This window comes from Magnolia sinica, chromosome 6 (assembly GCF_029962835.1).
Source record: "Magnolia sinica isolate HGM2019 chromosome 6, MsV1, whole genome shotgun sequence".
Classification (NCBI taxonomy): domain Eukaryota; kingdom Viridiplantae; phylum Streptophyta; class Magnoliopsida; order Magnoliales; family Magnoliaceae; genus Magnolia; species Magnolia sinica.
Window position 1 is genome coordinate 8,265,591 of NC_080578.1, and position 12,186 is coordinate 8,277,776.

A 12,186-nucleotide genomic window follows, 5' to 3' on the forward strand; every position below is an offset into this window, starting at 1 on the left:
TTGATTTTGTTTGTTTGTTTTTTTTTTTAACATGACATGACGAAAATGCCCTCAGTGAAAGTGACCAAAACATCCCCAGCAGCATAACCCTTCTCTCCTCTCTCATCTCCTGTTCTAAATCTCACACAACATTTAAAAACGAATAAATTATAGAGTTTGGATGCTTGTACCCTCTTAAAGTTGTAAAGAAGTTATATTTGAGAGTCAATTTTCAGGTTTTAAATTGCTTACAAGTGAAATTATTTTTTCTTAGGATTCCAGATGCAGTGAAATGCATAAGTGACTCACCTATAAACACTAGCGGGGCATTTGGATCATAAGTTACTTAAGTTACTTATGCCTCAAGTAGGTCATCTCAATTTCTTTTTATTAAGCTAAGGTGATTAAATACCAGTAAGTAAAAAAGTCACTTATAATTGATCTTAAACCAAACTTACTTATCTCAAATAGGTTACTTATCTACTGTCGTTAAGTAGAAAAAGTAATTTATTTGGTGGTATCCAAACAAGCCCTAAAAAAGTAATAAAAGTTAGGGCCGGCTAGGAAAGATGCATTGCATTGGATTAGATGGAATTAACACTATTATTACACAATGGTTATATGATTGGAAATTCCATGATATCTTGACATCTAATTACACGTTTGGTATCAAATTATATTGTTTTACATGAAACCAATCAATGTTTGGTAGGCACAGGAATTGTAATCAACGAACTAAATTTCATAACTGATGTTGGCCACCTATATTCATATGCAAGTCGAGTGTCACATATAAAGTGTGCATATAGATGGATGGCATGGATAAAAAATACATATACCAACACAAGACCCACAAATATAGTCGCTTTCAAAATCCGCCGGAAATCCAGTGCCATACTAAGTAAATTCTCTGTACCAAAGAGGGTAGTGACCCTTCTAGGTACAAGTCAGTAGTGATTAAACGCCCACCATTAAAAATATCCCCTTTGAGACAGTCCTAACACTTTGAGGGGTGATCCAGATTGTTGATTTCATGTGCACCAATGCTATTGCTGATGGTATACCATTGAGGATTACTTAACCATCCAATCTGTTGAATTCCAACTACTGCTGTATGTCATTTCTTAACCATATATCTTTAGGATTATCGTATTAAGAATATCTTTGGGGCATGGCATGGACATCCCATTTGCCTTTTGTCTTATTTGAATATAGTCAAACAAAAGGTTGCCATGTCTTACATTTCTTCTCACATGCATAAACCTGATAAGGCCTTAGATTGCATCAAGGAAACTCCCCATTGAAAGACAACAATCAATAATGAGATTAAAGCAAGAACTGCATTTTAGGGCTTCAAATGTGTTGTCAATTAGGGGTGCAAATAGGTCAGGTTGGCTCGGACGGATAATTAGACCCGACCTGACAGTAAGTGCACCTGGGTCCAAGCTGGTCTAGGTTGAAAAGGTTGACAGATTACTAAGTATATCCTGTATGTATGAGACCTCTCAAAATTGACCTGAAACCAACCTGACCTAGACCCCTTTTTCAAATGTGAGCCCATCATGTCAATGGTCTGAATGGCTGAACCATGGGCCCTACTGCATGCAAGATGAACACAAAAGGACCATATAATTCCTCTTTCATGAGTCTTTCCAATCATCTCCAACGTTCTACCAGCTTTCCTCAGTTTTCACTCGTCCATTGATTTTGCATTTTTGGCCATTTTTATGTTATTTATGTCATGAAGGTCTGCACAGGTACTGATGTTCCTGTTGCAGTGTTAGAGAATGATAATGAAGGTTCTATTGAAATCTACAAATACTTTCCGTAGCAATCTGAGGCTGTGTTTGGTTTGTAGCCATTACAGGAGCAGCACAGAAAAATAGTTTGCTATTTCGGAATTTCTGCCCTTAGTACAATTTCCAATAACTGCAAAAACAGGCACTTTAGTGTTGTATTGGAAGAAAAGAGCTCTATCATATCCATAAAAGAATCATCTCATGATTTTTGTAAATTCTACCATGTGCGAAAATTCCAAAAATGCCAAATTCGAGTTCTTGCATGTTGAGCCAAAATCACTGCCTTGGTGAGAATTCATGTCCTATTGGAAGAGAGAGAGGTACTCATGTTACTTAAACCTCAAACATATAACTTATCTTAATATAATGGGTCATTGAAAATTTCTAGGAACAGGGTCTAAAGTGTAATGGCCAAGCCTCCCGGTCCGGTATAAGTTGAGCAGCTTTGTAGCAACCCTCCTGCATCCATCTTCTCCTGATTCTGGCAGCACTCTGAAAGCCTCGTGCAGGACTGCAAACTGAGCTTCTATCAGCCCCATCATTTCCTTTTCAGTTTCCAGATTTCCATTGAATGAAGAAATGGTCTTGAAAAGGGCTTGACGAACATCCCTCACGATGAAATCCTGCATAACTAGTAGGTAAATAAGCTTCAGTTTTAAATGCACGGAGAAAAGAGGTTCATCCATAAGCAGGGTATGCTATGCTTCATTATACTAAACAAGAACAGATCACTGTTAACATAACAAAATGGCTTTATAATCATACTTAGATCATTATAGGACAAGGAAAGAAGAAGGTTAATGCAGGACAAGGAAAGAAGAGGGTTAATGCAGGACAATGAACCACTTGCTCTAAAAACTCAAACTGATAGAGCATGACGAATTAATCCCTCTATCTCATAGTCCAGGCCCCACATCCAAATTTGATGCAGGACAACTAACCACTTGCTCTAAAACCTCAAATTGATAAAGCATGGCAAATTAATCCCTTTATCTCATAGCCCAGGCCCCACATCCATGGGTTAGGTCGTCAGCCGAACCCTCCTCGTGGGCCCCAAATCACATGGATTCCGCCCCCTTGTGGGCTCCAAATCACATGGGTTGCGTCTCACATGAGTCATCCGCCTCACACGGGCCGCCCACCCCGAGTGTGCCCCTGCATCCCACAGGCCACCCCACTCAAGCCCAATGTGAAAATAACCCTGCATTAAGGGTACAACATTGCCATCATGTGGAATCATCATAGCCACTCTGCTGATCAAAATTTTCAGCAGAAATACAGTTTACATTCACTACAAATTCTCGATGAGAACTGATCAAATACAAGAATGGTACCACCAGCAGTGCCATATCATTTTCCCTGCAAACATGCCACTTGTGCAGGACGCCAGTACCATGAAAATGGTAGAACCTCACCATGAAGATTATGCTTCTAAAAAATCAGGCTGATCTGTTAGCAGGTGGGCCATAACTGTAGGTTGAGTCAGATCGCCGGATGGCCATTAACACCAACGATGGAGCACACCTGTTAAGCAGAATGCCGTATTTTGTACCAACTGATCTTCATGGTGGGCCCTACCGTTTTCATGGTATTGACGTCCTGCACAGGTGGAATGTTGGCAGAAAGGATGGTAACTAACCACAATTTATGTTACCTAGCCTGTATGTGATAGGTTCTCATTCTCAGTCGGTGGTGACTCATAAACCGTAATGTGGTATATATGCATGTCAATCCACAAATCCACACCATCTAATTTGTGAGACCCATCATGGAAGGAGCATAACTCAAGAAGTAAAATCAGTTGGTAAACATCGTCCAACAGGGAGATTGCTAGTTGGTGCCCCATCAACAGTGGGGACCACACTACGAATGGTCTGAATTGCCTTGCACGCATGCCACACATGTAGTTGGGATGATACATCACCATTTAAAGAATGGCAGTGAAAGCAAACAAAAAATGATGGTGAACGTGAACCTTAGTGTAGCTCATCTTCAAGAAAGTCTTGTTGTATTAAAAACTTCACATATTCTTTAATTTCCTAAAGAACTCTATGATAGTCTCTAAATTAGTGTCTTCTATTCTCATGCCAAAAGAAAAGCAGACCTAGCAACAGATGGTGCATAGGAATCAAGTTGGCAAAATAACAAAGAAAGTCCTTAGCACCTGCGTGTGATCCGTGGAATACTGCTTTTGTCTTCTCTTGTCTGAGTCAGAGCTGACTGAGAGCTTCTCTGTGTGGTCTATGGGTGACCTATCATTCTCCGTGGTGCACAACTTCTCCCAATGTTTGTAGTCATCGCTAGAGTGGAGGATGGCTAGAAAATACTGAGCAAGTTCATATTCTCCAACCAAATAATCCTCAATGGCTCCTATGTAAAAAATTAAAATTAAAAAAAAAAAAATGAATGAATTGCCCACTTACAGATTGGAGAAAAAATGATAGATTTATGGAAAGCAAACAAAGAATGAAAACCAATACAGATCAGAGAAGAAATCTATAAATGAAGCCTGCAAGCTATTCAACCAACTTGCATAGATTCCAAGCAGGCAGATCATTACCAGTTAAAGCTAGTTTAGAGCCCATCTCAACATCAAGACTTTTGGAAGCTAAAACACCTGGTGTGTCCAAAATATATATGTTGGGATGGCTTGCAATCTGAAAGGGACATCAACTCTATTAATCATTTACTGTGGCAAAAGATGAACTATTACACAGGTAAGACCAATTAGCATGAGCCTGGACTCGTACACCCAACTGCTGAATGAAAAAAAGTAGTGTCCCTAATACCAAACATGATCAAATGGAAGGCAAGTGAAAGTGAGAGCACATACAAAGGAAGAAAGTTCACACCTTAAAACTGCTGATATCCTTAGTCTCCCCAGGAAACGGACTTATCACTGCATGCTTAAGCTTTCCCTTCTCTTGGAATCAACATAAATATCATATATGAGAAACCCATGAGACGGAGTTTTCTTGAAGAAATTATTTATTCACAATATGGCCCAAGTATTCTAGTTTTGATACATAGGGAACTTGAGATTGATACCTGCAGCACTAATCCGGCCAATTTGATGCAAGGAGTTGGAAATGGCCGACTTTCCAACATTGGGAATTCCAACCAGCATCGCAGTCGCAGTATAATTAGACTGATTGCCCTTTATTTCCCTGATTTGGGCTTGAATGAAGAGCAGTAACTGGGAAAACCAAGCACCCATCACCATATGTCACTGAATATTGTGGGAAAATAACCAAAGTTTGGAGAACTGGTTCCAAATCCTAGAAATACAGTTTGGAAACAAAGTCCAATTGCAATAATGTTAGCCACAAGTGGTTCTTTTGTATGTGCCTGTTACGAGAAGATGAAATCAGGACCATTAATCATGCTAACTATATTGTACAAGCCCAATCCAGAACTTCATGGGGAAGACTAACTCGATAATCTGTGTAGATTCCAGAGAAATTCAGTCCTAACGAGTAACGACTAAGATGATGAAATCTTGAATGAAAGCATGCATTAAGATGCAAGTATATGAATTAGTGTATGCATTAAAATGCAAGTACCTCCTTGATATTGTCCTTGTTGTGTGAATTGACAGCATAACAAATACAGTTCTGTTCCTCAAAATGCTTCACCCACTTCTGTAAGTTGAACATTTGTCAGAAACAATGCTTAGTAGCCAGTGCAAAAAGTCCATGAACTCATTGGCACATGTCTGTATCACTAGAATGATCAAAGGTGCGTCGAGTAACCATCAAGAGAAATTTGAAGGCTGCTTGTGGGAGGACTCTCATCCTATTCCTGCCACATGTATGAGACTGAATCTGTGCTGTGACCCAAAAATCAGGACAGCCTATTCACTAGGCATGCCATATATATACCGAAAAGACTGGAGGGCTAGAAAGAAATATAATCAGTGGTCAGCATTTGACGTACATGTGTTACCCACCTAATGAACAGAATGGCCTGAGATTTGGACCATGGCACATATAATGTAGGGCCCACCTGATGAACAGTCTCAATCTTACATGTGCATGCCACATTGGATGGTATGATGGAGATCAAGAGTAACCGTTAAAGGTCCAACTATCAAATCACATGATTTATCAAGACGTGGTAAAATTCCCATCTGAAGATATATAGAATGAAGCCCATCATGGAGAGTTTAGATTGACAGAAAATTCATCAATGATATATACTTGTTTTGGTAGGAAAGAAAAAGGAGAAATTGAAAGAATCAGATTACCTTTGTCTGAGAGCGATCTGCAAGGTCCATCTTGTTTAGGACGATCATGCGTCTAGAGGAAGATGGAAGGTGATCCAGATCTCCATATGCAGATGAGAAGGGTATCTAAATGTAAAAACAAAACAACAGAAAATGGAAAATTTCTATGGATTCTCTCTTCTTCCACCAACAAACAATCCAAATAATGTCAACATTCAAATCTAACACTTGCATTTACTTTCAACTCTAAGATACCAACAATCCAATACAAATTCACTAAATCGACGCAGCCCATTATCAGTCACGCATTTCATCAAACACTTGGAATAAAAAGAAAAAAAAAATGCGAAAACTAGTACTAAATATGAGTTGGGTATTTTTGCTTTTTCCAAAACTACCCCTGGATCGTTCATTGCAACAAGGATGAGAAGTAGATGATGGTGTACCCTTGAGTCTCTGATTTCAATGGTTAGATCGACCATTGGAATTCGTTCGAGAATGGCCTGAGAGGCCGCCGCCATGTGAGGGCCAAACCATCCTGAGCCTTTCTTTGCTCCCGCGTCCTTAACGGAAGTTCCCAGGCGCCTAGCGAAGATAGCCGTAGCAGCCATTGGCGGGAAATTTGAAAGGAACGGGTAGAATTTCAAATCCTTCTATCGACCGGAGGCAACGGTAGAAAAGGCGGGTTGTTTTCTTTTGAAATGACAAAGATACCCCTATTAGTCCGAACCCAGACATGCATTCCCATATGAAAGACTTGGATGTGTCGTACGGATAACCTCCCCTGGTGGTGGCAGGCGACGTTTCTTCGTTGCTTGTGGGTGGGCCGCTTTACGATTCTCATCAAAGGCGTCTAGACTCAGATGATCTCATTGTAACATTTCCCATTGCCCCACGAAGGAGTTGATTGGCACCACCCTATTGGTGCCATTTAGTGGGGCCCATCAACCTAACATCAAATGGCCCATTGTATCCACAAGGTTAGTTCTGTCTATAGGTGTACACGGGTCGAGCCGTTTAGTCCGCATCTTAAGCAAGTTTGAGCCAAGTTCGTCCATACAATATTTTTACAAACAAAATGAATTGTACCTTCAAATTCTTATTGTATATAAAACACCAGCAATAGTTTTACGGGTATTTCATCAAACACCTCGTAGGAAATATTAAATTTTTTTTTTAAAGCGTATTTGTTTGATGAAACATATCTTTCTTACTACCAGCTGACACTTCGTTAAGTCATTTCATCAAACACTTGGTCAGCAACATCAATATCAAAGTAATCAGTCACTGAACTGGTTCAATCTGAGTTCAATTCGAGTTGGGTTTGATCCAAGTTGAGTTGAGCTTAGGCAAACTCGAAATCGGTTCGAAATTTTTTCAATCTCAGAAAATCAGCTCAACTCAGCTCGAACTCAGTTTCGAACTGAGTCGAATTAAACTTTGTCAAGTCAAGTTGGGCGAACGAGTTAACTCGGTTCATGTACAACCCTAGTTCTATCATTTATGTCAAGTAAGGGCGTGTTTTGTCGGTGGAATAAAATGGTACTGAATTGTTATAGATGAGATTAGTATCATTATTGCAAAATGATTGCATGTCCGTGATTACCATGGTATTTTAGCCATCCAATCTCAACATAAAATTCTTGCCACAGAAAACACTGCACTAAGCAAAATCTTATTTGGTGGACCATGAAGTTGTAATCAACATTTCAAAATCCATGTAAATACCGCATGGGACCAAATGAAATTCCATGGGACTAAATCCAATTCCATCCCACCAAATCCCAACCTTTCTCATCCTCTCCAAATGTTGGATCGAATTCACACAAGACCAAATGCAACTCTATGGTATTATTGTCAGTTGGGATTATCACACCTTTAAGTCTTTTGATGTATGTATTTTATAAGAGGGTCTCATATGGGACCCCCTTATGATAGACAAAGACAGGAGGATAGGAGGAATCCACCATTGGGCTTTTGGTCGATATGCCATCCCGTTGGAGCACATCATATCAATGGATACATCATTAGCCTGGTCCCATTCATAAAACCGAAAATGAAAACCGGAGCGGCAATGATTCAGGTAGAGGTTAACTCAAGCCCAACATGTACTAAATGGGCTAATAATTCTAGCCCACACGCACCGACGGACCTGACCCGACGTACTTGAAATTCATCAAGCCTGACACAACCCGTTTGATGTCCATGGGTTAAAAAGAAGTAACTATTTTCAATGATGGACAAGGCAAGGAGGATTTTGTTATTGAGGGAATGAGGGGTTTGTGGGAATTAAAATGTAAAGAGGGGGCACGCAGTCCCAAAAATATGATGGGAGGGGTATTTGGTCTTTATCCCCGGATCAAACCTCTCCGGAGCCTTTCGTGCGCATCTACATCCGGGTGGAATTACATGATTCTCCACCTAAGGATCACGAACCATGGCCTAAAAATCTCCCTGTAAGAAAATCCTAGCCATTCAAAGATTGGCTTTTTGAGATGAATGGAAGCTGTTGCTGCGTGTTCAAGGGTTGGGATTACTCCGAGGGGAGACTTTTCGGGCACGGCCAATTCACTGTAACCCCCACCATATCAATCATGTCCCCGGATGCTATGCGGATCATCGGGTGTCGGGTCGGGTATTGTATCTCCAATCGAACGCAGACGTGAGGAAGATTAAAACAGTATGAAAGCGATGGATGGGTGCGGGGACACATTCGACTTAGACAAGTGTCAGGAAATGGGCCCACTTGACTTTCAGCTCAGGTTCGCATGCATGGTGGGAGTGGGACACCACCGTACGGTTCGTGTGAGTGATACGCATAACAAATCTACGGATGCGAATTTCCTGCAAAAGTCTGAGCGAAGAAGTTCCTGTGCTGGGAACTACGCCACGGTCTCCGTCCATTCATTTTGTGAGATCATTTTAGAATATATGGCCAAAATCGACAATGATCCAAAACACAAGTGACCCATGTGAGAGGAGACAGTTGATTCAGTGACCACCATGGAAATATTCATACGTCTTGCTAAGCTTCGGCGTGTTTTCACTTCATCCCCGTAAGAATGACCTTATAAACCATTTGAATGGTATGCATTAAACATCAAGGTGGAGCTTAGGAAGGTTCCCCCGGTAGACATTTTTTTATTTTTTATTTTTCTAATTTTCTCTCTTGCATAACCCACTTGAGTTTTGGATCTGCTTTAGCTTTTGCTGCATATTTTAAAATGAACTCTTAAAACGGATGAAAGGAGTGCATTTCATATTTCCCGCCGACATAATAATAAGCCCCACTGGGTCCTTACTCTTACTCCAGTGGAAGACTCTCAGGAATTTCGATTTCTCACCCACATAATAAGAAGCCCCACTGGGTCCTTACTCTTACTCTAGTGGTAGGCTCTTGGGAGTTTCAACACTTGGTTGAGGGTTCGAGTACCCATAGGTGGTGAAATCCCACCATGGCGTGGGTGTGTGGCGGTGTGTGTGCGTGTGCCAAAAAATAATAATAATAATAATAATAATAATAATAATAATAGGCCCCACTTAGCATCACAAACAAAAACTTTTAAAAATTTGCATCCCAAATCTACATAAACCCACATTGGTAGTTTACAGGAATGTAGTTGACTTTTTATAGGAGGCTGGAAAAATAATTTACCGTGTTCGTTGAAAGGAGAGATGGTTGACATATCTCTGGACAGAGACTTGAATAGCCTCTGGGCTTTATTGTTACAACACATACGGTTAAGATCTCCCACATGTTGTGGATCTTACCCAATTTATTTATTTTTTAGCTCCAGACCCACTCTAAATCAATCCCCCAATTATTTTCTTGTCATGGAACCCATTCCTCAGGTGTGCCCCACCCAAATGAAGGGGCACCTAAACTCAAGGCATCCCAAAACTTAGGTGGGCCACAAAAATTGAATATATATGATATAAGGTGTCAATCCTGTATTGGACCTTGAAGGCACAAACCATCTACATACTGAGCCCACCAGAACCAAAATGAAAATTTTGAACAGGGCCAGCCTAATAGGCCCGGCCCCACCGTTTCAAAATCCCAGTCTAAACCAACCAACCCCAGGCCTGCCTGTTGCAAGCCTAATTGTATCAGAATCATCCTTTTCAGTCCCAAAAGATTGATGGCCGGCGTGAATTTGTGTTACAATGGGCCCAAGTGACATGAAATTGAGTCCATGTGATCCTTCTTGTACCAGTAGTAGTACCCAAAAGATCTAGAGAATGCTCTGTTGGAATTGGTTCTCATGAAAACCTCATGAAAATTTTTAACACAAAATTCAAACAGTCCACTAAATGAGTTACCTCACAAAACTTTTAAAGCTAACTTTTTAGCCTGATTTAAAAATTTATGAGCCATAGCAAAGTGAGAGCCAAATCAAAGCCTTAAGAGTTTTCACTTTGCTATGGTCCACCAAATTTGGATCATGCCAAAAATTAATTCATTTCATGAGGTGAATATCTAGTAGACCTTTCGAATTTTGTGCCCACATCATGTATTAAAAGTTCTTGTGAAAGCATTTCCATCTACATGTAATCTCATATAAATGTAGCGGTGAAAGGGCAGAACTGCAATGCCCCCACACAATCATATTTTTTTAATCTTGGTCAGCAACGTTACATCGATGACATGGATCTGCACTGGTATTTAAGACCTTAGTCTTGTACACTTGTGATTATAGGTCCATTGTCCATCATACATGATCTGCTTATGGATTTGCAATTAAATTGAAATGTCATAATTAGTTCACGTGCCTCAAACGCACCCTTAAAAACAAATAAGAACCTGTTTTTATATGGTGGATTAAAGTTTCACGTGCCTCAATATCATACTTGATGCGAACCATCCCTTTCCCAAAAACAATACTATGATTAGGATCACGGAACCATCTCTTTTCCAAAAGCAATACTATGATGGGATGACCCGACTAAGGTGTTTTGGGAGGGGAGTTGAGGGGAGGGACGGGCAATTAAAGTTGGGGCGTGTAATAATGGATAATCCACATCAATGCTTTGGGGGCGTTTGGCCGCAAGGTATTAGATGCGATTAGGTGGGATAAAATTGTATTTGGTCCCATGCAATTCTATCCAGCATTTAGAGAGGATGGGAAAGGTTGGGATTAGGTGGGATGGAATTGCATTGTCCTATGAAATTGCATTTAGTCCCATGCAGGATTTCCGTAAATTTTGAAATCTACTACACATGTGAGCCCACATTAATGCATACGTTTATTCATACAATCCATCTATATACAATGTTTACAAGTGATATTCTGGTTATATATGTGTACAAGTGAATGACATACATTGTGAATTTGATCTGTTTATTACAATCCATGGTCTACCAAGTAGGATTTTGATTCAGTGTTTTTCTGTCTAAAATTTTTTATCCCAAACATGGGATTGGATGGCTACAATACCCTGGTATTTCCATACATGCAATAATCATACAATAATGAAGTTAATCCCATCTAAAACAATTCAATACCATTCAATTCCACGGACCAAAGACTTTTCTAATATATTTAACATGGGTTGGATGTTCTGTAAATCATTGATAAGGTAGTTAAGATCATCCATGAAAGTGATATGAGGGAATGGTTAATTAAAGGTAGGTAACTCATGATGGAGAGACCACATCAGGCCTAGACCTTTGTGTCATACTCAATATTGATTGACCTTTGCCAAACTACCAACTCGATGGTTGGGTTGATTCCATCATCAAAGTGATTTGAGGGGATGGGCAATCAAAGATAGGACCCAATATGAATTGTTTGTTTACCAAACTATTAATCTGATGGCTAAGATCATCCAATCAAAATAATTTGAGGAGGATGGGCAATCAAAGGTGTTCCTTACATGATGGATCTACCAAGTGATGCATAGACCTCACCATTATACTCAATATGGACCATTCATTTTCCAAATGGCCAACCTAATGGTGAAGAATTCCACTGAGTTTATTTGAGAGGGATGGGCAACCAAAGGTGAGCTTGACATGATGAATGGTCCACATCAGTGCTTAGACATCTCTAACATACCTAGTTTGGACCGTCCTACTAATCTGACGGTTAGGATCAACCAAGTAAAGTGATTTGATAGGATAGGCAATTAGAAGTGGGTGAAACATGGTGGTGGTACACATCAATAGTATACTTAATATGA

General features: G+C 40.0%; 1 protein-coding gene and 1 non-coding gene across 2 annotated transcripts; one reads left to right on the forward strand and one right to left on the reverse strand.

Moving 5' to 3' along the window:
- Positions 1-1,964: 1,964 nt before the first annotated feature.
- LOC131248169 (DAR GTPase 2, mitochondrial) lies at positions 1,965-6,790 on the reverse strand. Its single transcript, XM_058248266.1, has 8 exons — positions 6,450-6,790; positions 6,025-6,129; positions 5,342-5,419; positions 4,827-4,974; positions 4,631-4,701; positions 4,339-4,435; positions 3,943-4,148; positions 1,965-2,401 (listed from the first exon to the last, which is right to left on the reverse strand). The coding sequence occupies exons 1-8, from the start codon at positions 6,612-6,614 to the stop codon at positions 2,150-2,152; spliced, it is 1,122 nt and encodes a 373-aa protein (XP_058104249.1). The 5' UTR covers positions 6,615-6,790; the 3' UTR covers positions 1,965-2,149.
- Positions 6,791-9,659: 2,869 nt separating this feature from the next.
- Positions 9,660-9,785, forward strand: LOC131250458 (U6atac minor spliceosomal RNA). The gene has a single exon (XR_009173385.1). It is a non-coding gene; the product is annotated as a U6atac minor spliceosomal RNA (small nuclear RNA).
- Positions 9,786-12,186: the final 2,401 nt, after the last annotated feature.